The sequence below is a fragment of the Oncorhynchus keta genome, unplaced genomic scaffold (genome assembly GCF_023373465.1).
Source record: "Oncorhynchus keta strain PuntledgeMale-10-30-2019 unplaced genomic scaffold, Oket_V2 Un_scaffold_4369_pilon_pilon, whole genome shotgun sequence".
NCBI classification, from domain to species: Eukaryota; Metazoa; Chordata; class Actinopteri; order Salmoniformes; family Salmonidae; genus Oncorhynchus; species Oncorhynchus keta.
Window position 1 is genome coordinate 90,001 of NW_026290943.1, and position 27,500 is coordinate 117,500.

General features: G+C 46.5%; 1 protein-coding gene and 1 long non-coding RNA gene across 7 annotated transcripts in view; one reads left to right on the plus strand and one right to left on the minus strand.

Moving 5' to 3' along the window:
* Positions 1-27,500, plus strand: part of rasa3 (RAS p21 protein activator 3) — a 156,429-nt gene that overhangs the window by 78,985 nt on the left and 49,944 nt on the right. For all 3 annotated transcript variants that reach the window (XM_052516430.1, XM_052516428.1, XM_052516429.1), the window contains exons 6-11: positions 690-770; positions 1,089-1,161; positions 5,239-5,312; positions 5,402-5,506; positions 6,824-6,980; positions 19,893-20,041. In XM_052516430.1, coding sequence (XP_052372390.1) covers positions 690-770; positions 1,089-1,161; positions 5,239-5,312; positions 5,402-5,506; positions 6,824-6,980; positions 19,893-20,041 — 639 coding nt within the window. The remainder of the gene's footprint in view (positions 1-689; positions 771-1,088; positions 1,162-5,238; positions 5,313-5,401; positions 5,507-6,823; positions 6,981-19,892; positions 20,042-27,500) is intronic.
* Positions 14,372-19,494, minus strand: LOC127928888 (uncharacterized). Of its 4 annotated transcripts, none has more exons than XR_008132652.1 (6): positions 19,441-19,494; positions 19,108-19,160; positions 18,980-19,032; positions 18,877-18,929; positions 16,660-16,687; positions 14,372-14,397 (listed from the first exon to the last, which is right to left on the minus strand). It is a non-coding gene; the product is annotated as an uncharacterized LOC127928888 (long non-coding RNA). The 4 variants fall into 4 exon arrangements; XR_008132653.1 differs by lacking the exon at positions 14,372-14,397 and adding an exon at positions 16,224-16,249; XR_008132650.1 differs by lacking the exons at positions 14,372-14,397; positions 16,660-16,687 and adding exons at positions 16,421-16,477; positions 18,624-18,676.

The window sequence follows — 27,500 nt, forward strand, 5'->3', positions numbered from 1 at the left end:
AGATGCTCTGCTGTGATTGGTCTAAACAGGTGGTGGCCACAAAGCAGTCTGTATAGCTGAATAGAGCCTCACTCTGAGTAAACACTCACTCTGAGGGAATACTCACTCTGAGGGAGCACTCACTCTGAGGGAGCACTCACTCTGAGGGAACACTCACTCTGAGGAAACACTCACTCTGAGTAAACACTCACTCTGAGGGAACACTCACTCTGAGGAACACTCACTCTGAGGAAACACTCACTCTGAGGAAACACTCACTCTGAGGGAACACTCACTCTGAGAGAACACTCACTCTGATGAAACCCTCACTCTGAGGAAACACTCACTCTGAGGGAACACTCACTCTGAGTAAGCCCTCACTCTGAGGGAACACTCACTCTGAGTGTTTAGACATTGCATTCTGTGTGTGTGTGTAGTGTGTGTGTAGTGTGTGTGTGTGTGTGTGTGTGTGTGTGTAATGTGTGCGTGTGTGTAATGTGTAATGTGTAATGTGTGTGTGTGTATGTATGTGTGTGTGTGTGTAGTGTATGTGTGTGTAGTGTTTCTGTGTGTGTGTAATGTGTGCGTGTAGTGTGTGTGTTTGTGTAATGTGTGTGTATGCGTGTGTGTGTAATGTGTGTGTATGCGTGTGTGTGTGTAATGTGTAGTGTGTGTGGTGTGTGTGTGTTACTAACAGTCTCTCTCTGCAGTGTGTTGGAGTGCCAGGGCCTGCCCATCGTGAATGGACAGTGTGATCCGTACGCTGCGGTCTCCCTGCTGGGCCCATCCAGGTCAGAGCCAACGATCACAGAGACACCGCTGTCACCGATCAACTGTTACATCTATCAGACTTCTATGTGATAGGCAGTCGTTTAATCTCTCTCTCTCTGTCTCTGTCTCTGTCTCTGTCTCTGTCTCTGTCTCTGTCTCTGTCTCTCTCTCTCTCTCTCTCTCTCTCTCTCTCTCTCTCTCTCTCTCTCTCTCTCTCTCTCTCTCTCTCTCTCTCTCTCTCTCTCTCTCTCTCTCTCTCTCTCTCTCTCTCTCTCTCTCTCTCTCTCTCTCTCTCTCTCTCTCTCTCTCTCTCTCTCTCTCTCTCTCTCTCTGTACAGATCAGAAGCTAAGAAGACCAAGGTGAAAAGGAAAACCAACAACCCCCAGTTTGATGAGACATTCTACTTTGAGGTGAGAGGAGGTTGGTGCTATCTGTCTACTTTGAGGGGGGGAGGTTGGTGCTATCTGTCTACTTTGAGGGGAGGGGAGGTTGGTGCTATCTGGAGGGGGGAGGTTGGTGCTATCTGTCTACTTTGAGGGGAGGGGAGGTTGGTGCTTTATCTGTCTACTTTGAGGGAGGGGAGGTTGGTGCTATCTGTCTGAGGGGAGGGGACTTTGTCTACTTTGAGGGGAGGGAGGTTGGTGCTATCTGTCTACTTTGAGGGAGGGGAGGTTGGTGCTATCTGTCTACTTTGAGGGGGGAGGTGGTGCTATCTGTCTACTTTGAGGGGAGGAGGTTGGTGCTATCTGTCTACTTTGAGGGGAGGGGAGGTTGGTGCTATCTGTCTACTTTGAGGTGGGGGGGAGGTTGGTGCTATCTGTCTACTTTGAGGTGAGGGGGGGAGGTTGGTGCTATCTGTCTACTTTGAGGGGAGGGGAGGTTGGTGCTGTCTGTCTACTTTGAGGGGAGGGAGGTTGGTGCTATCTGTCTACTTTGAGGTGAGGGGAGGGGAGGTTGGTGCTATCTGTCTACTGTGAGGTGAGGGGAGGGGAGGTTGGTGCTATCTGTCTACAGTGAGGTGAGGGGAGGTTGGTGCTATGTGTCTACTTTGAGGTGAGGGGAGGGGAGGTTGGTGCTATCTGTCTACTTTGAGGTGAGGGGGGGAGGTTGGTGCTATCTGTCTACTTTGAGGTGAGGGGAGGGGAGGGTGGTGCTGTCTGTCTACTTTGAGGGGAGGGGAGGTTGGTGCTGTTTGTCTACTTTGAGGGGAGGGGAGGTTGGTGCTGTCTATCTACTTTGAGGTGAGGGGAGGTTGGTGCTGTCTATCTACTTTGAGGGGAGGGGAGGTTGGTGCTATCTGTCTACTTTGAGGGAGGGGAGGTTGGTGCTATCTGTCTACTTTGAGGGGAGGGGAGGTTGGTGCTATCTGTCTACTTTGAGGGGAGGGGAGGTTGGTGCTATCTGTCTACTTTGAGGGAGGAGAGGTTGGTGCTGTCTATCTACTTTGAGGGGAGGGGAGGTTGGTGCTATCTGTCTACTTTGAGGTGAGGGGAGGGGAGGTTGGTGCTATCTGTCTACTTTGAGGTGAGGGGAGGTTGGTGCTATCTGTCTACTTTGAGGTGAGGGGAGGGGAGGTTGGTGCTGTCTGTCTACTTTGAGGTGAGGGGAGGTTGGTGCTGTCTGTCTACTTTGAGGTGAGGGGAGGTTGGTGCTATCTGTCTACTTTGAGGGGAGGGGAGGTTGGTGCTATCTGTCTACTTTGAGGGGAGGGGAGGTTGGTGCTATCTGTCTACTTTGAGGTGAGGGGAGGGGAGGTTGGTGCTGTCTGTCTACTTTGAGGTGAGGGGAGGTTGGTGCTATCTGTCTACTTTGAGGTGAGGGGAGGGGAGGTTGGTGCTATCTGTCTACTTTGAGGTGAGGGGAGGTTGGTGCTGTCTGTCTACTTTGAGGTGAGGGGAGGTTGGTGCTATCTGTCTACTTTGAGGGGAGGGGAGGTTGGTGCTATCTGTCTACTTTGAGGTGAGGGGAGGTTGGTGCTATCTGTCTACTTTGAGGGGAGGGGAGGTTGGTGCTATCTGTCTACTTTGAGGGGAGGGGAGGTTGGTGCTATCTGTCTACTTTGAGGTGAGGGGAGGGGAGGTTGGTGCTATCTGTCTACTTTGAGGTGAGGGGAGGTTGGTGCTATCTGTCTACTTTGAGGTGAGGGGAGGTTGGTGCTATCTGTCTACTTTGAGGTGAGGGGAGGGGAGGTTGGTGCTGTCTGTCTACTTTGAGGTGAGGGGAGGTTGGTGCTGTCTGTCTACTTTTGAGGTGGGGAGGGGAGGTTGGTGCTGTCTGTCTACTTTGAGGGGAGGGGAGGTTGGTGCTGTCTGTCTACTTTGAGGTGAGGGGAGGTTGGTGCTGTCTGTCTACTTTGAGGGGAGGGGAGGTTGGTGCTGTCTATCTACTTTGAGGGGAGGTTGGTGCTATCTGGCTACTTTGAGGTAAGGGGAGGTTGGTGCTATCTGTCTACTGTGAGGTGAGGGGAGGTTGGTGCTATCTGTCTACTGTGAGGTGAGGGGAGGGAAGGTTGGTGCTATCTGTCTACGTTGGTGCTATCTGTCTACTGTGAGGTGAGGGGAGGTTGGTGCTATCTGTCTACTTTGAGGTGAGGTGAGGGGAGGTTGGTGCTGTCTGTCTACTTTGAGGTGAGGGGAGGGGAGGTTGGTGCTGTCTGTCTACTTTGAGGTGAGGGGAGGTTGGTGCTGTCTGTCTACTTTGAGGTGAGGGGAGGGGAGGTTGGTGCTATCTGTCTACTTTGAGGTGAGGGGAGGGGAGGTTGGTGCTATCTGTCTACTTTGAGGTGAGGGGAGGTTGGTGCTATCTGTCTACTTTGAGGTGAGGGGAGGTTGGTGCTATCTGTCTACTGTGAGGTGAGGGGAGGGGAGGTTGGTGCTATCTGTCTACTTTGAGGTGAGGGGAGGGGAGGTTGGTGCTGTCTGTCTACTTTGAGGTGAGGGGAGGTTGGTGCTATCTGTCTACTTTGAGGTGAGGGGAGGTTGGTGCTGTCTGTCTACTTTGAGGTGAGGGGAGGGGAGGTTGGTGCTATCTGTCTACTTTGAGGTGAGGGGAGGTTGGTGCTATCTGTCTACTGTGAGGTGAGGGGAGGGGAGGGTGGTGCTATCTGTCTACTTTGAGGTGAGGGGAGGGGAGGTTGGTGCTGTCTGTCTACTTTGAGGTGAGGGGAGGTTGGTGCTATCTGTCTACTTTGAGGTGAGGGGAGGTTGGTGCTGTCTGTCTACTTTGAGGTGAGGGGAGGTTGGTGCTATCTGTCTACTTTGAGGTGAGGGGAGGTTGGTGCTGTCTGTCTACTTTGAGGTGAGGGAAGGTTGGTGCTATCTGTCTCTGAATCAGAGAGGTGCGAGGGGGCATTTAACCCCTCTGAATCAGAGAGGTGCGAGGGGGCATTTAAGCCCTCTGAATCAGAGAGGTGCGAGGGGGGCATTTAAGCCCTCTGAATCAGAGAGGTGCGAGGGGCATTTAAGCCCTCTGAATCAGAGAGGTGCGAGGGGGCATTTAACCCCTCTGAATCAGAGAGGTGCGAGGGGGCATTTAACCCCTCTGAATCAGAGAGGTGCAGGGGGGCATTTAACCCCTCTGAATCAGAGAGGTGCGAGGGGGCATTTAACCCCTCTGAATCAGAGAGGTGCAGGGGGCATTTAACCCCTCTGAATCAGAGAGGTGCGAGGGGGCATTTAACCCCTCTGAATCAGAGAGGTGCGAGGGGGCATTTAACCCCTCTGAATCAGAGAGGTGCGAGGGGGCATTTAACCCCTCTGAATCAGAGAGGTGCGAGGGGGCATTTAACCCCTCTGAATCAGAGAGGTGCGAGGGGGCATTTAACCCCTCTGAATCAGAGAGGTGCGAGGGGGCATTTAACCCCTCTGAATCAGAGAGGTGCAGGGGGCATTTAACCCCTCTGAATCAGAGAGGTGCGAGGGGGCATTTAACCCCTCTGAATCAGAGAGGTGCGAGGGGGCATTTAACCCCTCTGAATCAGAGAGGTGCGAGGGGGCATTTAAGCCCTCTGAATCAGAGAGGTGCGAGGGGGCATTTAACCCCTCTGAATCAGAGAGGTGCGAGGGGGCATTTAACCCCTCTGAATCAGAGAGGTGCGAGGGGGCATTTAACCCCTCTGAATCAGAGAGGTGCGAGGGGGCATTTAACCCCTCTGAATCAGAGAGGTGCGAGGGGGCATTTAACCCCTCTGAATCAGAGAGGTGCGAGGGGGGCTGCCTTAATCAGGGAACGGTGGGTTAACTGCCTTGCTCAGAGGCAGAACAACAGATTTTTACCTTGTCAGCTCAGGGATTCGATCCAGCAACCTTACGGTTACTAGTCCAACGCTCTAACCACTAGGCTACCTGTGGTGCCTCTATGTAAGTCTGTCTCTGTCTCTGTCTTTGTCTCTGTCCTGCAGGTGACACAACCTCTTAGTCACACCAAGAGACAGTTTGTAGCCTCTAAGTAACTCTGTCTCTGTCTCTGTCTCTGTCTCTGTCCTACAGGTGACACGACCTCTTAGTCACACCAAGAGGCAGTTTGATGTGGAGGAGGAGGGAGTTGACAAGCTGGCTCTGAGGTGAGTCTGTGTGTGTTTCACAGAGCCAGGTCTACACACAACTAGAGAGTGTGTGTGTTGTGAGTCTGACTCTATCTCTCTGTATGCAGGGTTGACCTGTGGAATGCCAGTAACCTGAAGTTTGGGGATGAGTTCCTGGGAGGGGTCAGAGTTCCTCTGAGGGCCCTGGGACAGGCTGGGGTCCACGACGCATGGTGAGACATGACAACATGTTGGATATCTGTCTGTCTGTCTGTCTGTCTGTCTGTCTGTCTGTCTGTCTGTGTCTGGTTCCACAACGCATGGTGAGACATGACAACATCTACAGTATCTCTCTTTTTTCACTCCTTACCTTCCTTCCTCCCTCCTCTCTCCATCCTCCCCTCCTTCCTTCCTTCCTTCCTTCCTCTCTCTCTCTTTCTCTCTCCATCCTCCTCTCCCCCTCTCACTCCATCCTCCCCTCCTTCCTTCCTTCCTCTCTCTCTCTTTCTCTCTCTGTCCTCCCTCCTCTCTCCATCCTCCTCTCCCCCTCTCTCTACAAACTCCCATCATCTCTCTCTCCATCCTCCTTTTCTCTCATCCTCACTCTCTCCATCTTCCTCTCTCTCTCTCTCTCTCCATCCTCCTCTCTCTTTCCATCCTCCTCTCTCTCTCATCCTCTCATCCTCCCCTCCTCTCCTCCTTTCTCTCTCCATCCTCCTCTCTCTCTCCATCCTCCCCCCTCTCTCTCTCTCTCTCTCTCTCTCTCTCTCTCTCTCTCTCTCTCTCTCTCTCTCTCTCTCTCTCTCTCTCTCTCTCTCTCTCTCTCTCTCTCTCCATCCTCCCCTCCTCTCTCTCCATCCTCCTCTCTCTCTCTTCATCCTCCTCTCTCTCTCCATCCTCCCATCCTCTCTCTCTCTCTCTCCATCCTCCTCTCTCTCTCCATCCTCTCCTCCTCTCCTCCTCTCACTCTCCATCCTCCTCTCTCTCTCCATCCTCCCCTCCTCATCTCTCTCTCATCCTCCTCTCTCTCTCTCTCCCTCTCTCTCCATCCTCTCCTCCTCTCCTCTTCTCTCTCTCCATCCTCCCCTCCTCTCTTTCTCTCTCCATCCTCCTCTCTCTCTCTCTCCATCCTCCCCTCTTCTCTCTCTCTTCATCCTCTCCTCCTCTCCTCCTCTCTCTCTCCATCCTCTCCTCCTCTTCTCCTCTCACTCTCCATCCTCCCCTCCTCTCTCTCTCCATCCTCCTCTCTCTCTCTCCATCCTCCCCTCCTCTCTCTCTCTCCATCCTCCCCTCCTCTCTCTCTCTCCATCCTCCCCTCCTCTCTCTCTCTCCATCCTCCCCTCCTCTCTCTCTCTCCATCCTCCCCTCCTCTCTCTCTCTCCATCCTCTCCTCCCTCTCTCTCTCCATCCTCCCCTCCTCTCTCTCTCTCCATCCTCCCCTCCTCTCTCTCTCTCCATCCTCCCCTCCTCTCTCTCTCTCCATCCTCCCCTCCTCTCTCTCTCTCCATCCTCCCCTCCTCTCTCTCTCTCCATCCTCCCCTCCTCCCTAGGTACTTTCTGCAGCCCAGGGATAACGGAGGGAAACCGGTGAAAGTGGATGAGTTGGGTTCTCTTCGTTTAAACATTGTTTACACTGAGGACCATGTGTTCCCCTCTGACCACTACGGCCCTCTGAGAGACCTGATGTTGACCTCGGCTAACGTAAAGGTGAGGAGGGGGGTACTGTAGATACCTAATGTAAAGGTGGGGGGGGGGGTGCTGTAGATACCTAATGTAAAGGTGAGGGGGTACTGTAGATACCTAATGTAAAGGTGAGGGGGTACTGTAGATACCTAATGTAAAGGTGAGGGGGTGTACTGTAGATACCTAATGTAAAGGTGGTGAGGGGTGTACTGTAGATACCTAATGTAAAGGTGAGGGGGGGTAGATACCTAATGTAAAGGTGAGGGGGGTACTGTAGATACCTAATGTAAAGGTGAGGGGGGTACTGTAGATACCTAATGTAAAGGTGGGGGGGGGTACTGTAGATACCTAATGTAAAGGTGAGGGGGGTACTGTAGATACCTAATGTAAAGGTGAGGGGGTACTGTAGATACCTAATGTAAAGGTGAGGGGGGGGGGTACTGTAGATACCTAATGTAAAGGTGAGGGGGGTACTGTAGATACCTAATGTAAAGGTGAGGGGGGTACTGAGATACCTAATGTAAAAAGGTGAGGGGGGTACTGTAGATACCTAATGTAAAGGTGAGGGGGGTACTGGAGATACCTAATGTAAAGGTGAGGGGGGTACTGTAGATACCTAATGTAAAGGTGAGGGGGGTACTGTAGATACCTAATGTAAAGGTGAGGGGGTACTGGAGATACCTAATGTAAAAGGTGAGGGGGGTACTGAGATACCTAATGTAAAGGTGAGGGGGGTACTGTAGATACCTAATGTAAAGGTGAGGGGGTACTGTAGATACCTAATGTAAAGGGGGTACTGTAGATACCTAATGTAAAGGGGGGTACTGTAGATACCTAATGTAAAGGGGGTACTGTAGATACCTAATGTAAAGGGGGTACTGTAGATACCTAATGTAAAGGGGGTACTGTAGATACCTAATGTAAAGGGGGTACTGTAGATACCTAATGTAAAGGGGGTACTGTAGATACCTAATGTAAAGGGGGTACTGTAGATACCTAATGTAAAGGGGGTACTGTAGATACCTAACTGTAGATACCTAATGTAAAGGGGGTACTGTAGATACCTAATGTAAAGGGGGGTACTGTAGATACCTAATGTAAAGGGGGTACTGTAGATACCTAATGTAAAGGGGGTACTGTAGATACCTAATGTAAAGGGGGTACTGTAGATACCTAATGTAAAGGGGGTACTGTAGATACCTAATGTAAAGGGGGGTACTGTAGATACCTAATGTAAAGGGGGTACTGTAGATACCTAATGTAAAGGGGGGTACTGTAGATACCTAATGTAAAGGGGGGTACTGTAGATACCTAATGTAAAGGGGGGTACTGTAGATACCTAATGTAAAATGTAGATACCTAATGTAAAGGGGGGTACTGTAGATACCTAATGTAAAGGGGGTACTGTAGATACCTAATGTAAAGGGGGTACTGTAGATACCTAATGTAAAGGGGGTACTGTAGATACCTAATGTAAAGGGGGGTACTGTAGATACCTAATGTAAAGGGGGTACTGTAGATACCTAATGTAAAGGGGGGTACTGTAGATACCTAATGTAAAGGGGGTACTGTAGATACCTAATGTAAAGGGGGGTACTGTAGATACCTAACTGTAGATACCTAATGTAAAGGGGGGTACTGTAGATACCTAATGTAAAGGGGGTACTGTAGATACCTAATGTAAAGGGGGGTACTGTAGATACCTAATGTAAAGGGGGGTACTGTAGATACCTAATGTAAAGGGGGTACTGTAGATACCTAATGTAAAGGGGGGGTACTGTAGATACCTAATGTAAAGGGGGTACTGTAGATACCTAATGTAAAGGGGGGTACTGTAGATACCTAATGTAAAGGGGGTACTGTAGATACCTAATGTAAAAAGATACCTAATGGGGTACTGTAGATACCTAATGTAAAGGGGGTACTGTAGATACCTAATGTAAAGGGGGGTACTGTAGATACCTAATGTAAAGGGGGTACTGTAGATACCTAATGTAAAGGGGGGTACTGTAGATACCTAATGTAAAGGGGGTACTGTAGATACCTAATGTAAAGGGGGGTACTGTAGATACCTAATGTAAATGGGGTACTGTAGATACCTAATGTAAAGGGGGGTACTGTAGATACCTAATGTAAAGGGGGGTACTGTAGATACCTAATGTAAGGGGGGTACTGTAGATACCTAATGTAAAGGGGGGGGTACTGTAGATACCTAATGTAAAGGGGGTACTGTAGATACCTAATGTAAAAGGGGGTACTGTAGATACCTAATGTAAGGGGGTACTGTAGATACCTAATGTAAAGGGGGGTACTGTAGATACCTAATGTAAAGGGGGGTACTGTAGATACCTAATGTAAAGGGGGGTACTGTAGATACCTAATGTAAAGGGGGGTACTGTAGATACCTAATGTAAAGGGGGGTACTGTAGATACCTAATGTAAAGGGGGGTACTGTAGATACCTAATGTAAAGGGGGGTACTGTAGATACCTAATGTAAAGGGGGTACTGTAGATACCTAATGTAAAGGGGGGTACTGTAGATACCTAATGTAAAGGGGGGGTACTGTAGATACCTAATGTAAAGGGGGGTACTGTAGATACCTAATGTAAAGGGGGGTACTGTAGATACCTAATGTAAAGGGGGGTACTGTAGATACCTAATGTAAAGGGGGGTACTGTAGATACCTAATGTAAAGGGGGGTACTGTAGATACCTAATGTAAAGGGGGGGTACTGTAGATACCTAATGTAAAGGGGGTACTGTAGATACCTAATGTAAAGGGGGGTACTGTAGATACCTAATGTAAAGGGGGGGTACTGTAGATACCTAATGTAAGGGGGGGTACTGAAGATACCTAATGTAAAGGGGGTACTGTAGATACCTAATGTAAAGGGGGGTACTGTAGATACCTAATGTAAAGGGGGTACTGTAGATACCTAATGTAAAGGGGGGTACTGTAGATACCTAATGTAAAGGGGGGTACTGTAGATACCTAATGTAAAGGGTACTGTAGATACCTAATGTAAAGGGGGTACTGTAGATACCTAATGTATGTAAAGGGTACTGTAGATACCTAATGTAAAGGGGGGGTAGTACTGTAGATACCTAATGTAAAGGGGGGTACTGTAGATACCTAATGTAAAGGGGGGTACTGTAGATACCTAATGTAAAGGGGGTACTGTAGATACCTAATGTAAAGGGGGGTACTGTAGATACCTAATGTAAAGGGGGGTACTGTAGATACCTAATGTAAAGGGGGTACTGTAGATACCTAATGTAAAGGGGGTACTGTAGATACCTAATGTAAAAGGGGGGTACTGTAGATACCTAATGTAAAGGGGGTACTGTAGATACCTAATGTACTGTAGATACCTAATGTAAAGGGGGTACTGTAGATACCTAATGTAAAGGGGGGTACTGTAGATACCTAATGTAAAGGGGGGTACTGTAGATACCTAATGTAAAGGGGGTACTGTAGATACCTAATGTAAAGGGGGTACTGTAGATACCTAATGTAAAGGGGGGTACTGTAGATACCTAATGTAAAGGGGGGTACTGTAGATACCTAATGTAAAGGGGGTACTGTAGATACCTAATGTAAAGGGGGGTACTGTAGATACCTAATGTAAAGGGGGGTACTGTAGATACCTAATGTAAAGGGGGTACTGTAGATACCTAATGTAAAGGGGGTACTGTAGATACCTAATGTAAAGGGGGTACTGTAGATACCTAATGTAAAGGGTACTGTAGATACTGTAGATACCTAATGTAAAGGGGGTACTGTAGATACCTAATGTAAAGGGGGTACTGTAGATACCTAATGTAAAGGGGGGTACTGTAGATACCTAATGTAAAGGGGGGGTACTGTAGATACCTAATGTAAAGGGGGGTACTGTAGATACCTATGTAAATACTGTAGATACCTAATGTAAAGGGGGGGGGTACTGTAGATACCTAATGTAAAGGGGGGTACTGTAGATACCTATGTAAAGGGGGGTACTGTAGATACCTAATGTAAAGGGGGGTACTGTAGATACCTAATGTAAAGGGGGGTACTGTAGATACCTAATGTAAAGGGGGTACTGTAGATACCTAATGTAAAGGGGGGGTACTGTAGATACCTAATGTAAAGGGGGGTACTGTAGATACCTAATGTAAAGGGGGTACTGTAGATACCTAATGTAAAGGGGGGGTACTGTAGATACCTAATGTAAAGGGGGGGTACTGTAGATACCTAATGTAAAGGGGGTACTGTAGATACCTAATGTAAAGGGGGTACTGTAGATACCTAATGTAAAGGGGGTACTGTAGATACCTAATGTAAAGGGGGGTACTGGGTACTGTAGATACCTAATGTAAAGGGGGGGTACTGTAGATACCTAATGTAAAGGGGGGTACTGTAGATACCTAATGTAAAGGGTACTGTAGATACCTAATGTAAAGGGGGTACTGTAGATACCTAATGTAAAGGGGGGTACTGTAGATACCTAATGTAAAGGGGGGTACTGTAGATACCTAATGTAAAGGGGGTACTGTAGATACCTAATGTAAAGGGGGGTACTGTAGATACCTAATGTAAAGGGGGGTACTGTAGATACCTAATGTAAAGGGGGGTACTGTAGATACCTAATGTAAAGGGGGGTACTGTAGATACCTAATGTAAAGGGGGGTACTGTAGATACCTAATGTAAAGGGGGTACTGTAGATACCTAATGTAAAGGGGGGTACTGTAGATACCTAATGTAAAGGGGGGTACTGTAGATACCTAATGTAAAGGGGGGTACTGTAGATACCTAATGTAAAGGGGGTACTGTAGATACCTAATGTAAGGGGGGTACTGTAGATACCTAATGTAAACTGTAGATACCTAATGTAAGGGGGTACTGTAGATACCTAATGTAAAGGGGGTACTGTAGATACCTAATGTAAAGGGGGGTACTGTAGATACCTAATGTAAAGGGGGGTACTGTAGATACCTAATGTAAAGGGGGGGTACTGTAGGTACTGTAGATACCTAATGTAAAGGGGGGTACTGTAGATACCTAATGTAAAGGGGGGGTACTGTAGATACCTAATGTAAAGGGGGGGGTACTGTAGATACCTAATGTAAAGGGGGTACTGTAGATACCTAATGTAAAGGGGGGGTACTGTAGATACCTAATGTAAAGGGGGGTACTGTAGATACCTAATGTAAAGGGTACTGTAGATACCTAATACCTAAAAGGGGGGTACTGTAGATACCTAATGTAAAGGGGGTACTGTAGATACCTAATGTAAAGGGGGGGGGTACTGTAGATACCTAATGTAAAGGGGGTACTGTAGATACCTAATGTAAAGGGGGGGGTACTGTAGATACCTAATGTAAAGGGGGTACTGTAGATACCTAATGTAAAGGGGGTAGTACTGTAGATACCTAATGTAAAGGGGGGTACTGTAGGGGTACTGTAGATACCTAATGTAAAGGGGGTACTGTAGATACCTAATGTAAAGGGGGTACTGTAGATACCTAATGTAAAGGGTACTGTAGATACCTAATGTAAAGGGGGGTACTGTAGATACCTAATGTAAAGGGGGTACTGTAGATACCTAATGTAAAGGGGGTACTGTAGATACCTAATGTAAAGGGGGGTACTGTAGATACCTAATGTAAAGGGGGGTACTGTAGATACCTAATGTAAAGGGGGGTACTGTAGATACCTAATGTAAAGGGGGTACTGTAGATACCTAATGTAAAGGGGGGTACTGTAGATACCTAATGTAAAGGGGGTACTGTAGATACCTAATGTAAAGGGTACTGTAGATACCTAATGTAAAGGGGGTACTGTAGATACCTAATGTAAAGGGGGTACTGTAGATACCTAATGTAAAGGGTACTGTAGGGTACTGTAGATACCTAATGTAAAGGGGGGTACTGTAGATACCTAATGTAAAGGGGGGTACTGTAGATACCTAATGTAAAGGGGGGTACTGTAGATACCTAATGTAAAGGGGGGTACTGTAGATACCTAATGTAAGGGTACTGTAGGGGGTACTGTAGATACCTAATGTAAAGGGGGTACTGTAGATACCTAATGTAAAGGGGGGGTACTGTAGATACCTAATGTAAAGGGGGGGTACTGTAGATACCTAATGTAAAGGGTACTGTAGATACCTAATGTAAAGGGGTACTGTAGATACCTAATGTAAAGGGGGGTACTGTAGATACCTAATGTAAAGGGTACTGTAGATACCTAATGTAAAGGGGGGTACTGTAGATACCTAATGTAAAGGGTACTGTAGATACCTAATGTAAAGGGGGGTACTGTAGATACCTAATGTAAAGGGGGTACTGTAGATATCTAGGGTACTGTGTAAAGGGGGTACTGTAGATATCTAATGTAAAGGGGGTACTGTAGATACCTAATGTAAAGGGTACTGTAGATACTGTAGATACTAGATAAATGTAAAGGGTACTGTAGATACCTAATGTAAAGGGGGTACTGTAGGTACTGTAGATACCTAATGTAAAGGGGGTACTGTAGATACCTAATGTAAAGGGGGTACTGTAGATACCTAATGTAAAGGGGGTACTGTAGATACCTAATGTAAAGGGGGGTACTGTAGATACCTAATGTAAAGGGGGGTACTGTAGATACCTAATGTAAATGGGGGTACTGTAGATACCTAATGTAAAGGGTACTGTAGATACCTAAAGGGTACTGTAGATACCTAATGTAAAGGGGGTACTGTAGATACCTAATGTAAAGGGGGGTACTGTAGATACCTAATGTAAAGGGGGGTACTGTAGATACCTAATGTAAAGGGGGTACTGTAGATACCTAATGTAAAGGGGGGTACTGTAGATACCTAATGTAAAGGGGGTACTGTAGATACCTAATGTAAAGGGGGGTACTGTAGATACCTAATGTAAAGGGGGTACTGTAGATACCTAATGTAAAGGGGGTACTGTAGATACCTAATGTAAAGGGGGTACTGTAGATACCTAATGTAAAGGGGGTACTGTAGATACCTAATGTAAAGGGGGGTACTGTAGATACCTAATGTAAAGGGGGGTACTGTAGATACCTAATGTAAAGGGTACTGTAGATACCTAATGTAAAGGGGGTACTGTAGATACCTAATGTAAAGGGGGGTACTGTAGATACCTAATGTAAAGGGGGGTACTGTAGATACCTAATGTAAAGGGGGGTACTGTAGATACCTAATGTAAAGGGGGTACTGTAGATACCTAATGTAAAGGGGGGTACTGTAGATATCTAATGTAAAGGGGGTACTGTAGATACCTAATGTAAAGGGGGTACTGTAGATACCTAATGTAAAGGGTACTGTAGATACCTAATGTAAAGGGGGTACTGTAGATACCTAATGTAAAGGGTACTGTAGATACCTAATGTAAACTGGGGGTACTGTAGATACCTAATGTAAAGGGTACTGTAGATATCTAATGTAAAGGGGTACTGTAGATACCTAATGTAAATGGGGGTACTGTAGATACCTAATGTAAAGGGGGTACTGTAGATACCTAATGTAAAGGGGGTACTGTAGATACCTAATGTAAAGGGGGTACTGTAGATACCTAATGTAAGGGGTAGTACTGTAGATACCTAATGTAAGGGGGGGGGTACTGTAGATACCTAATGTAAAGGGTACTGTAGATACCTAATGTAAAGGGGGTACTGTAGATACCTAATGTAAAGGGTAGGGTACTGTAGATACCTAATGTAAAGGGGGTACTGTAGATACCTAATGTAAACTGTAGGGGTACTGTAGATACCTAATGTAAAAACTGTAGATACCTAATGGGGTACTGTAGATACCTAATGTAAAGGGGGTACTGTAGATACCTAATGTAAAGGGGGTACTGTAGATACCTAATGTAAACTGTAGATACCTAATGGGGTACTGTAGATACCTAATGTAAAGGGGGTACTGTAGATACCTAATGTAAAGGGGGGTACTGTAGATACCTAATGTAAAGGGTACTGTAGATACCTAATGTAAAGGGGGTACTGTAGATACCTAATGTAAAGGGGTACTGTAGATACCTAATGTAAAGGGGGGTACTGTAGATACCTAATGTAAAGGGGGGTACTGTAGATACCTAATGTAAAGGGGGGTACTGTAGATACCTAATGTAAAGGGGGTACTGTAGATACCTAATGTAAAGGGGGGTACTGTAGATACCTAATGTAAAGGGGGTACTGTAGATACCTAATGTAAAGGGGGTACTGTAGATACCTAATGTAAAGGGGGGGGTACTGTAGATACCTAATGTAAAGGGGGTACTGTAGATACCTAATGTAAAGGGGGGTACTGTAGATACCTAATGTAAAGGGGGTACTGTAGATACCTAATGTAAAGGGGGTACTGTAGATATCTAATGTAAAGGGGGGTACTGTAGATACCTAATGTAAAGGGGGTACTGTAGATACCTAATGTAAAGGGGGTACTGTAGATACCTAATGTAAAGGGGGGTACTGTAGATACCTAATGTAAAGGGGGGTACTGTAGATACCTAATGTAATGGGGGTACTGTAGATACCTAATGTAAAGGGGGTACTGTAGATACCTAATGTAAAGGGGGGGTACTGTAGATACCTACTGTAAAGGGGGGTACTGTAGATACCTACTGTAAAGGGGGTACTGTAGATACCTAATGTAAAGGGGGTACTGTAGATACCTAATGTAAAGGGGGGTACTGTAGATACCTAATGTAAAGGGGGGTACTGTAGATACCTAATGTAAAGGAGGGTACTGTAGATACCTAATGTAAAGGGGGTACTGTAGATACCTAATGTAAAGGGTACTGTAGATACCTAATGTAAAGGGGGTACTGTAGATACCTAATGTAAAGGGGGGTACTGTAGATACCTAATGTAAAGGGTACTGTAGATACCTAATGTAAAGGGGGGTACTGTAGATACCTAATGTAAAGGGTACTGTAGATACCTAATGTAAAGGGTACTGTAGATACCTAATGTAAAGGGGGGTACTGTAGATACCTAATGTAAAGGGGGTACTGTAGATATCTAATGTAAAGGGTACTGTAGATATCTAATGTAAAGGGTACTGTAGATATCTACTGTAAAGGGTACTGTAGATACCTAATGTAAAGGGGGGGTACTGTAGATACCTAATGTAAAGGGGGGGTACTGTAGATACCTAATGTAAAGGGGGGTACTGTAGATACCTAATGTAAAGGGGGGTACTGTAGATACCTAATGTAAAGGGTACTGTAGATACCTAATGTAAAGGGTACTGTAGATACCTAATGTAAAGGGTACTGTAGATATCTAATGTAAAGGGTACTGTAGATATCTAATGTAAAGGGTACTGTAGATATCTAATGTAAAGGGTACTGTAGATATCTAATGTAAAGGGTACTGTAGATATCTAATGTAAAGGGTACTGTAGATACCTAATGTAAAGGGTACTGTAGATACCTAATGTAAAGGGTACTGTAGATACCTAATGTAAAGGGTACTGTAGATATCTAATGTAAAGGGGGGTACTGTAGATACCTAATGTAAAGGGGGGGTACTGTAGATACCTAATGTAAAGGGTACTGTAGATACCTAATGTAAAGGGTACTGTAGATACCTAATGTAAAGGGTACTGTAGATACCTAATGTAAAGGGTACTGTAGATACCTAATGTAAAGGGTACTGTAGATACCTAATGTAAAGGGGGGTACTGTAGATACCTAATGTAAAGGGGGGTACTGTAGATACCTAATGTAAAGGGTACTGTAGATATCTAATGTAAAGGGTACTGTAGATATCTAATGTAAAGGGTACTGTAGATATCTAATGTAAAGGGTACTGTAGATATCTAATGTAAAGGGTACTGTAGATATCTAATGTAAAGGGTACTGTAGATATCTAATGTAAAGGGTACTGTAGATACCTAATGTAAAGGGTACTGTAGATATCTAATGTAAAGGGTACTGTAGATACCTAATGTAAAGGGGGGTACTGTAGATACCTAATGTAAAGGGGGGTACTGTAGATATCTAATGTAAAGGGAGGGTACTGTAGATACCTAATGTAAAAGGGGGGTACTGTAGATACATAATGTAAAGGAGGGTACTGTAGATACCTAATGTAAAGGGTACTGTAGATACCTAATGTAAAGGGTACTGTAGATACCTAATGTAAGGGGGGTACTGTAGATACCTAATGTAAAGGGGGGGTACTGTAGATACCTACTGTAAAGGGGGGGTACTGTAGATACCTACTGTAAAGGGGGGTACTGTAGATACCTAATGTAAAGGGTACTGTAGATACCTAATGTAAAGGGTACTGTAGATACCTAATGTAAAGGGTACTGTAGATACCTAATGTAAAGGGTACTGTAGATACCTAATGTAAAGGGTACTGTAGATATCTAATGTAAAGGGTACTGTAGATATCTAATGTAAAGGGTACTGTAGATACCTAATGTAAAGGGGTACTGTAGATACCTAATGTAAAGGGTACTGTAGATACCTAATGTAAAGGGTACTGTAGATATCTAATGTAAAGGGTACTGTAGATACCTAATGTAAAGGGTACTGTAGATACCTAATGTAAAGGGTACTGTAGATATCTAATGTAAAGGGTACTGTAGATACCTAATGTAAAGGGTACTGTAGATACCTAATGTAAAGGGTACTGTAGATATCTAATGTAAAGGGTACTGTAGATACCTAATGTAAAGGGGGGGTACTGTAGATACCTAATGTAAAGGGTACTGTAGATACCTAATGTAAAGGGGGGTACTGTAGATACCTAATGTAAAGGGTACTGTAGATACCTAATGTAAAGGGTACTGTAGATACCTAATGTAAAGGGTACTGTAGATATCTACTGTAAAGGGTACTGTAGATACCTACTGTACTGTAGATACCTAATGTAAAGGGTACTGTAGATATCTAATGTAAAGGGTACTGTAGATAACTAATGTAAAGGGATACCTAATGTAAAGGGTACTGTACTGTAGATATCTAATGTAAAGGGTACTGTAGATACCTACTGTACTGTAGATACCTAATGTAAAGGGGGGTACTGTAGATACCTAATGTAAAGGGTACTGTAGATACCTAATGTAAAGGGTACTGTAGATATCTAATGTAAAGGGTACTGTAGATACCTAATGTAAAGGGTACTGTAGATACCTAATGTAAAGGGGGGGTACTGTAGATACCTAATGTAAAGGGGGGTACTGTAGATACCTAATGTAAAGGGTACTGTAGATACCTAATGTAAAGGGTACTGTAGATACCTAATGTAAAGGGTACTGTAGATACCTAATGTAAAGGGGGGTACTGTAGATACCTAATGTAAAGGGTACTGTAGATACCTAATGTAAAGGGTACTGTAGATACCTAATGTAAAGGGTACTGTAGATACCTAATGTAAAGGGTACTGTAGATACCTAATGTAAAGGGTACTGTAGATACCTAATGTAAAGGGTACTGTAGATACCTAATGTAAGGGGTACTGTAGATACCTAATGTAAAGGGTACTGTAGATACCTAATGTAAAGGGTACTGTAGATACCTAATGTAAAGGGGGTACTGTAGATACCTAATGTAAAGGGTACTGTAGATACCTAATGTAAAGGGTACTGTAGATACCTAATGTAAAGGGTACTGTAGATACCTAATGTAAAGGGTACTGTAGATACCTAATGTAAAGGGTACTGTAGATATCTAATGTAAAGGGGGGTACTGTAGATACCTAATGTAAAGGGTACTGTAGATATCTAATGTAAAGGGTACTGTAGATACCTAATGTAAAGGGTACTGTAGATACCTAATGTAAAGGGTACTGTAGATACCTAATGTAAAGGGTACTGTAGATATCTAATGTAAAGGGTACTGTAGATACCTAATGTAAAGGGTACTGTAGATACCTAATGTAAAGGGTACTGTAGATACCTAATGTAAAGGGTACTGTAGATATCTAATGTAAAGGGGGGTACTGTAGATACCTAATGTAAAGGGTACTGTAGATACCTAATGTAAAGGGTACTGTAGATACCTAATGTAAAGGGTACTGTAGATATCTAATGTAAAGGGGGGTACTGTAGATACCTAATGTAAAGGGTACTGTAGATACCTAATGTAAAGGGTACTGTAGATACCTAATGTAAAGGGTACTGTAGATACCTAATGTAAAGGGTACTGTAGATATCTAATGTAAAGGGGGGTACTGTAGATACCTAATGTAAAGGGTACTGTAGATACCTAATGTAAAGGGTACTGTAGATACCTAATGTAAAGGGTACTGTAGATACCTAATGTAAAGGGTACTGTAGATACCTAATGTAAAGGGTACTGTAGATACCTAATGTAAAGGGGGTACTGTAGATATCTAATGTAAAGGGTACTGTAGATACCTAATGTAAAGGGTACTGTAGATACCTAATGTAAAGGGGGGTACTGTAGATACCTAATGTAAAGGGTACTGTAGATACCTAATGTAAAGGGTACTGTAGATACCTAATGTAAAGGGTACTGTAGATATCTAATGTAAAGGGGGGTACTGTAGATACCTAATGTAAAGGGTACTGTAGATACCTAATGTAAAGGGTACTGTAGATACCTAATGTAAAGGGGGGGTACTGTAGATACCTAATGTAAAGGGTACTGTAGATACCTAATGTAAAGGGGGGTACTGTAGATACCTAATGTAAAGGGGGGGTACTGTAGATACCTAATGTAAAGGGGGGTACTGTAGATACCTAATGTAAAGGGGGTACTGTAGATACCTAATGTAAAGGGTACTGTAGATACCTAATGTAAAAGGGGGGGTACTGTAGATACCTAATGTAAAGGGTACTGTAGATACCTAATGTAAAGGGGGGTACTGTAGATACCTAATGTAAAGGGGGGTACTGTAGATACCTAATGTAAAGGGTACTGTAGATTGTTTTAATGTGTTTTCCTCCCAGCCGGTCTCGGCATCAGCGGCTCATATCCTCGGGGAGGTCTGCCGGGAGAAACAGGAAGCAGCGATCCCATTGGTCCGTCTGTTCCTTCACTATGGAAACATCCTGCCTTTCCTCAGTGCCGTCGCCCACGCAGAGGTCAACCGTACACAGTGAGAAGACACACACATTACACACACACACACACACACATTACACACTGACCACCATCTCAGTACTGACCACCAACCTGGACTCAGTACTGACCACCAACCTAGACTCAGTACTGACCACCAACCTAGACTCAGTACTGACCACCAACCTAGACTCAGTACTGACCACCAACCTAGACTCAGTACTGACCACAGTACAACCTAGACTCAGTACTGACCACCAACCTAGACTCAGTACTGACCACCAACCTAGACTCAGTACTGACCACCAACCTGGACTCAGTACTGACCACCAACCTGGACTCAGTACTGACCACCATCTCAGTACTGACCACCAACCTAGACTCAGTACTGACCACCAACATAGACTCAGTACTGACCACCAACCTAGACTCAGTACTGACCACCAACCTAGACTCAGTACTGACCACCATCACAGTACTGACCACCAACCTAGACTCAGTACTGACCACCAACCTAGACTCAGTACTGACCACCATCTCAGTACTGACCACCATCTCAGTACTGACCACCAACCTGGACTCAGTACTGACCACCAACCTAGACTCAGTACTGACCACCATCTCAGTACTGACCACCAACCTGGACTCAGTACTGACCACCAACCTAGACTCAGTACTGACCACCAACCTAGACTCAGTACTGACCACCAACCTAGACTCAGTACTGACCACCAACCTAGACTCAGTACTGACCACCAACCTAGACTCAGTACTGACCACCAACCTGGACTCAGTACTGACCACCAACCTGGACTCAGTACTGACCACCAACCTAGACTCAGTACTGACCACCATCTCAGTACTGACCACCAACCTAGACTCAGTACTGACCACCAACCTAGACTCAGTACTGACCACCAACCTAGACTCAGTACTGACCACCAACCTAGACTCAGTACTGACCACCAACCTGGACTCAGTACTGACCACCAACCTGGACTCAGTACTGACCACCATCCTAGACTCAGTACTGACCACCAACCTAGACTCAGTACTGACCACCAACCTGGACTCAGTACTGACCACCAACCTAGACTCAGTACTGACCACCAACCTAGACTCAGTACTGACCACCAACCTAGACTCAGTACTGACCACCAACCTGGACTCAGTACTGACCACCAACCTAGACTCAGTACTGACCACCAACCTGGACTCAGTACTGACCACCAACCTAGACTCAGTACTGACCACCAACCTAGACTCAGTACTGACCACCATCTCAGTACTGACCACCAACCTAGACTCAGTATTGACCACCATCCTAGACTCAGTACTGACCACCAACCTAGACTCAGTACTGACCACCAACCTAGACTCAGTACTGACCACCATCTCAGTACTGACCACCAACCTAGACTCAGTATTGACCACCATCCTAGACTCAGTACTGACCACCAACCTAGACTCAGTACTGACCACTAACCTAGACTCAGTACTGACCACCAACCTAGACTCAGTACTGACCACCAACCTAGACTCAGTACTGACCACCAACCTAGACTCAGTACTGACCACCATCCTAGACTCAGTACTGACCACCAACCTAGACTCAGTACTGACCACCAACCTAGACTCAGTACTGACCACCATCTCAGTACTGACCACCAACCTAGACTCAGTACTGACCACCATCCTAGACTCAGTACTGACCACCAACCTAGACTCAGTACTGACCACCATCCTAGACTCAGTACTGACCACCAACCTAGACTCAGTACTGACCACCATCCTAGACTCAGTACTGACCACCAACCTAGACTCAGTACTGACCACCAACCTAGACTCAGTACTGACCACCAACCTAGACTCAGTACTGACCACCAACCTGGACTCAGTACTGACCACCAACCTGGACTCAGTACTGACCACCAACCTAGACTCAGTACTGACCACCATCTCAGTACTGACCACCAACCTAGACTCAGTACTGACCACCAACCTAGACTCAGTACTGACCACCAACCTAGACTCAGTACTGACCACCAACCTAGACTCAGTACTGACCACCAACCTGGACTCAGTACTGACCACCAACCTAGACTCAGTACTGACCACCAACCTAGACTCAGTACTGACCACCAACCTGGACTCAGTACTGACCACCAACCTGGACTCAGTACTGACCACCAACCTAGACTCAGTACTGACCACCAACCTAGACTCAGTACTGACCACCAACCTAGACTCAGTACTGACCACCAACCTGGACTCAGTACTGACCACCAACCTAGACTCAGTACTGACCACCAACCTAGACTCAGTACTGACCACCAACCTAGACTCAGTACTGACCACCAACCTAGACTCAGTACTGACCACCATCTCAGTACTGACCACCAACCTAGACTCAGTACTGACCACCAACCTAGACTCAGTACTGACCACCAACCTAGACTCAGTACTGACCACCAACCTAGACTCAGTACTGACCACCATCTCAGTACTGACCACCAACCTAGACTCAGTACTGACCACCATCCTAGACTCAGTACTGACCACCAACCTAGACTCAGTACTGACCACTAACCTAGACTCAGTACTGACCACCAACCTAGACTCAGTACTGACCACCAACCTAGACTCAGTACTGACCACCAACCTAGACTCAGTACTGACCACCATCCTAGACTCAGTACTGACCACCAACCTAGACTCAGTACTGACCACCAACCTAGACTCAGTACTGACCACCATCCCAGTACTGACCACCAACCTAGACTCAGTATTGACCACCATCCTAGACTCAGTACTGACCACCAACCTAGACTCAGTACTGACCACCATCCTAGACTCAGTACTGACCACCAACCTAGACTCAGTACTGACCACCATCCTAGACTCAGTACTGACCACCAACCTAGACTCAGTACTGACCACTAACCTAGACTCAGTACTGACCACCAACCTAGACTCAGTACTGACCACCAACCTAGACTCAGTACTGACCACCATCCTAGACTCAGTATTGACCACCAACCTGGACTCAGTACTGACCATCAACCCAGACTCAGTACTGACCACCAACCTAGACTCAGTACTGACCACCATCTCAGTACTGACCACCAACCTAGACTCAGTACTGACCATCAACCTAGACTCAGTACTGACCACCAACCTAGACTCAGTACTGACCACCATCCTAGACTCAGTACTGACCACCAACCTGGACTCAGTACTGACCACCAACCTAGACTCAGTACTGACCACCAACCTAGACTCAGTACTGACCACCAACCTAGACTCAGTACTGACCACCAACCTAGACTCAGTACTGACCACCATCTCAGTACTGACCACCAACCTAGACTCAGTATTGACCACCATCCTAGACTCAGTACTGACCACCATCCTAGACTCAGTACTGACCACTAACCTAGACTCAGTACTGACCACCAACCTAGACTCAGTACTGACCACCAACCTAGACTCAGTACTGACCACCATCCTAGACTCAGTATTGACCACCAACCTGGACTCAGTACTGACCATCAACCTGACCAGACTCAGTACTGACCACCAACCTAGACTCAGTACTGACCACCATCTCAGTACTGACCACCAACCTAGACTCAGTACTGACCATCAACCTAGACTCAGTACTGACCACCAACCTAGACTCAGTACTGACCACCAACCTAGACTCAGTACTGACCACCAACCTGGACTCAGTACTGACCACCAACCTAGACTCAGTACTGACCACCAACCTAGACTCAGTACTGACCACCAACCTAGACTCAGTACTGACCACCAACCTAGACTCAGTACTGACCACCATCTCAGTACTGACCACCAACCTAGACTCAGTACTGACCACCAACCTAGACTCAGTACTGACCACCAACCTAGACTCAGTACTGACCACCAACCTAGACTCAGTACTGACCACCAACCTAGACTCAGTACTGACCACCAACCTAGACTCAGTACTGACCACCAACCTAGACTCAGTACTGACCACCAACCTAGACTCAGTACTGACCACCATCTCAGTACTGACCACCAACCTAGACTCAGTACTGACCACCAACCTAGACTCAGTACTGACCACTAACCTAGACTCAGTACTGACCACTAACCTAGACTCAGTACTGACCACCAACCTAGACTCAGTACTGACCACCAACCTAGACTCAGTACTGACCACCAACCTAGACTCAGTACTGACCACCAACCTAGACTCAGTACTGACCACCAACCTAGACTCAGTACTGACCACCAACCTAGACTCAGTACTGACCACCATCTCAGTACTGACCACCAACCTAGACTCAGTACTGACCACCAACCTGGACTCAGTACTGACCACTAACCTAGACTCAGTACTGACCACTAACCTAGACTCAGTACTGACCACCATCCTAGACTCAGTACTGACCACCATCCTAGACTCAGTACTGACCACCATCTCAGTACTGACCACCATCTCAGTACTGACCACCATCTCAGTACTGACCACCATCTCAGTACTGACCACCAACCTAGACTCAGTACTGACCACCAACCTAGACTCAGTACTGACCACCAACCTAGACTCAGTACTGACCACCAACCTAGACTCAGTACTGACCACCAACCTAGACTCAGTACTGACCACCACCATCTCAGTACTGACCACCACCTAGACTCAGTACTGACCACCAACCTAGACTCAGTACTGACCACCAACCTGGACTCAGTACTGACCACCAACCTAGACTCAGTACTGACCACCAACCTAGACTCAGTACTGACCACCAACCTAGACTCAGTACTGACCACCAACCTAGACTCAGTACTGACCACCAACCTAGACTCAGTACTGACCACCAACCTAGACTCAGTACTGACCACCAACCTAGACTCAGTACTGACCACCAACCTAGACTCAGTACTGACCACCATCCTAGACTCAGTACTGACCACCATCCTAGACTCAGTACTGACCACCAACCTAGACTCAGTACTGACCACCATCCTAGACTCAGTACTGACCACCAACCTAGACTCAGTACTGACCACCATCACAGTACTGACCACCATCACAGTACTGACCACCAACCTGGACTCAGTACTGACCACCATCACAGTACTGACCACCATCACAGTACTGACCACCAACCTAGACTCAGTACTGACCACCAACCTAGACTCAGTACTGACCACCATCCTGGACTCAGTACTGACCACCAACCTAGACTCAGTACTGACCACCATCACAGTACTGACCACCAACCTAGACTCAGTACTGACCACCATCACAGTACTGACCACCAACCTGGACTCAGTACTGACCACCAACCTGGACTCAGTACTGACCACCAACCTAGACTCAGTACTGACCACCAACCTAGACTCAGTACTGACCACCAACCTGGACTCAGTACTGACCACCAACCTAGACTCAGTACTGACCACCAACCTAGACTCAGTACTGACCACCAACCTAGACTCAGTACTGACCACCATCCTAGACTCAGTACTGACCACCAACCTAGACTCAGTACTGACCACCAACCTAGACTCAGTACTGACCACCAACCTAGACTCAGTACTGACCACCAACCTAGACTCAGTACTGACCACCAACCTAGACTCAGTACTGACCACCATCCTAGACTCAGTACTGACCACCAACCTAGACTCAGTACTGACCACCAACCTAGACTCAGTACTGACCACCAACCTAGACTCAGTACTGACCACCAACCTAGACTCAGTACTGACCACCAACCTGGACTCAGTACTGACCACCAACCTAGACTCAGTACTGACCACCAACCTGGACTCAGTACTGACCACCAACCTAGACTCAGTACTGACCACCATCCTAGACTCAGTACTGACCACCAACCTAGACTCAGTACTGACCACCATCACAGTACTGACCACCATCACAGTACTGACCACCAACCTGGACTCAGTACTGACCACCATCACAGTACTGACCACCATCACAGTACTGACCACCAACCTAGACTCAGTACTGACCACCAACCTAGACTCAGTACTGACCACCATCCTAGACTCAGTACTGACCACCAACCTAGACGCAGTACTGACCACCATCACAGTACTGACCACCAACCTAGACTCAGTACTGACCACCATCACAGTACTGACCACCAACCTGGACTCAGTACTGACCACCAACCTGGACTCAGTACTGACCACCAACCTAGACTCAGTACTGACCACCATCCTAGACTCACTACTGACCACCATCACAGTACTGACCACCAACCTGGACTCAGTACTGACCACCAACCTAGACTCAGTACTGACCACCAACCTGGACTCAGTACTGACCACCAACCTGGACTCAGTACTGACCACCAACCTAGACTCAGTACTGACCACCAACCTGGACTCAGTACTGACCACCAACCTAGACTCAGTACTGACCACCAACCTAGACTCAGTACTGACCACCAACCTAGACTCAGTACTGACCACCAACCTCAGACTCAGTACTGACCAGTACTGACCACCTAGACTCAGTACTGACCACCAACCTAGACTCAGTACTGACCACCAACCTAGACTCAGTACTGACCACCAACCTGGACTCAGTACTGACCACCAACCTAGACTCAGTACTGACCACCAACCTAGACTCAGTACTGACCACCAACCTGGACTCAGTACTGACCACCAACCTAGACTCAGTACTGACCACCAACCTAGACTCAGTACTGACCACCATCTCAGTACTGACCACCAACCTAGACTCAGTACTGACCACCAACCTAGACTCAGTACTGACCACCAACCTAGACTCAGTACTGACCACCAACCTAGACTCAGTACTGACCACCAACCTAGACTCAGTACTGACCACCAACCTAGACTCAGTACTGACCACCATCCTAGACTCAGTACTGACCACCAACCTAGACTCAGTACTGACCACCAACCTAGACTCAGTACTGACCACCATCTCAGTACTGACCACCAACCTAGACTCAGTACTGACCACCAACCTAGACTCAGTACTGACCACCAACCTAGACTCAGTACTGACCACCATCACAGTACTGACCACCATCTCAGTACTGACCACCAACCTGGACTCAGTACTGACCACCATCACCGTACTGACCACCATCTCAGTACTGACCACCAACCTGGACTCAGTACTGACCACCAACCTAGTCTCAGTACTGACCACCAACCTAGACTCAGTACTGACCACCAACCTAGACTCAGTACTGACCACCATCTCAGTACTGACCACCATCTCAGTACTGACCACCAACCTAGACTCAGTACTGACCACCAACCTAGACTCAGTACTGACCACCAACCTAACTCTCTCCTCCTCCCATCTGGCGGGACCCTAACTCTCTCCTCCTCCCCTCTGTAGGGACCCTAACTCTCTCCTACTCCTCCCATCTGTAGGGAACCTAACTCTCTCCTCCGCCCATCTGTAGGGACCCTAACTCTCTCCTCCC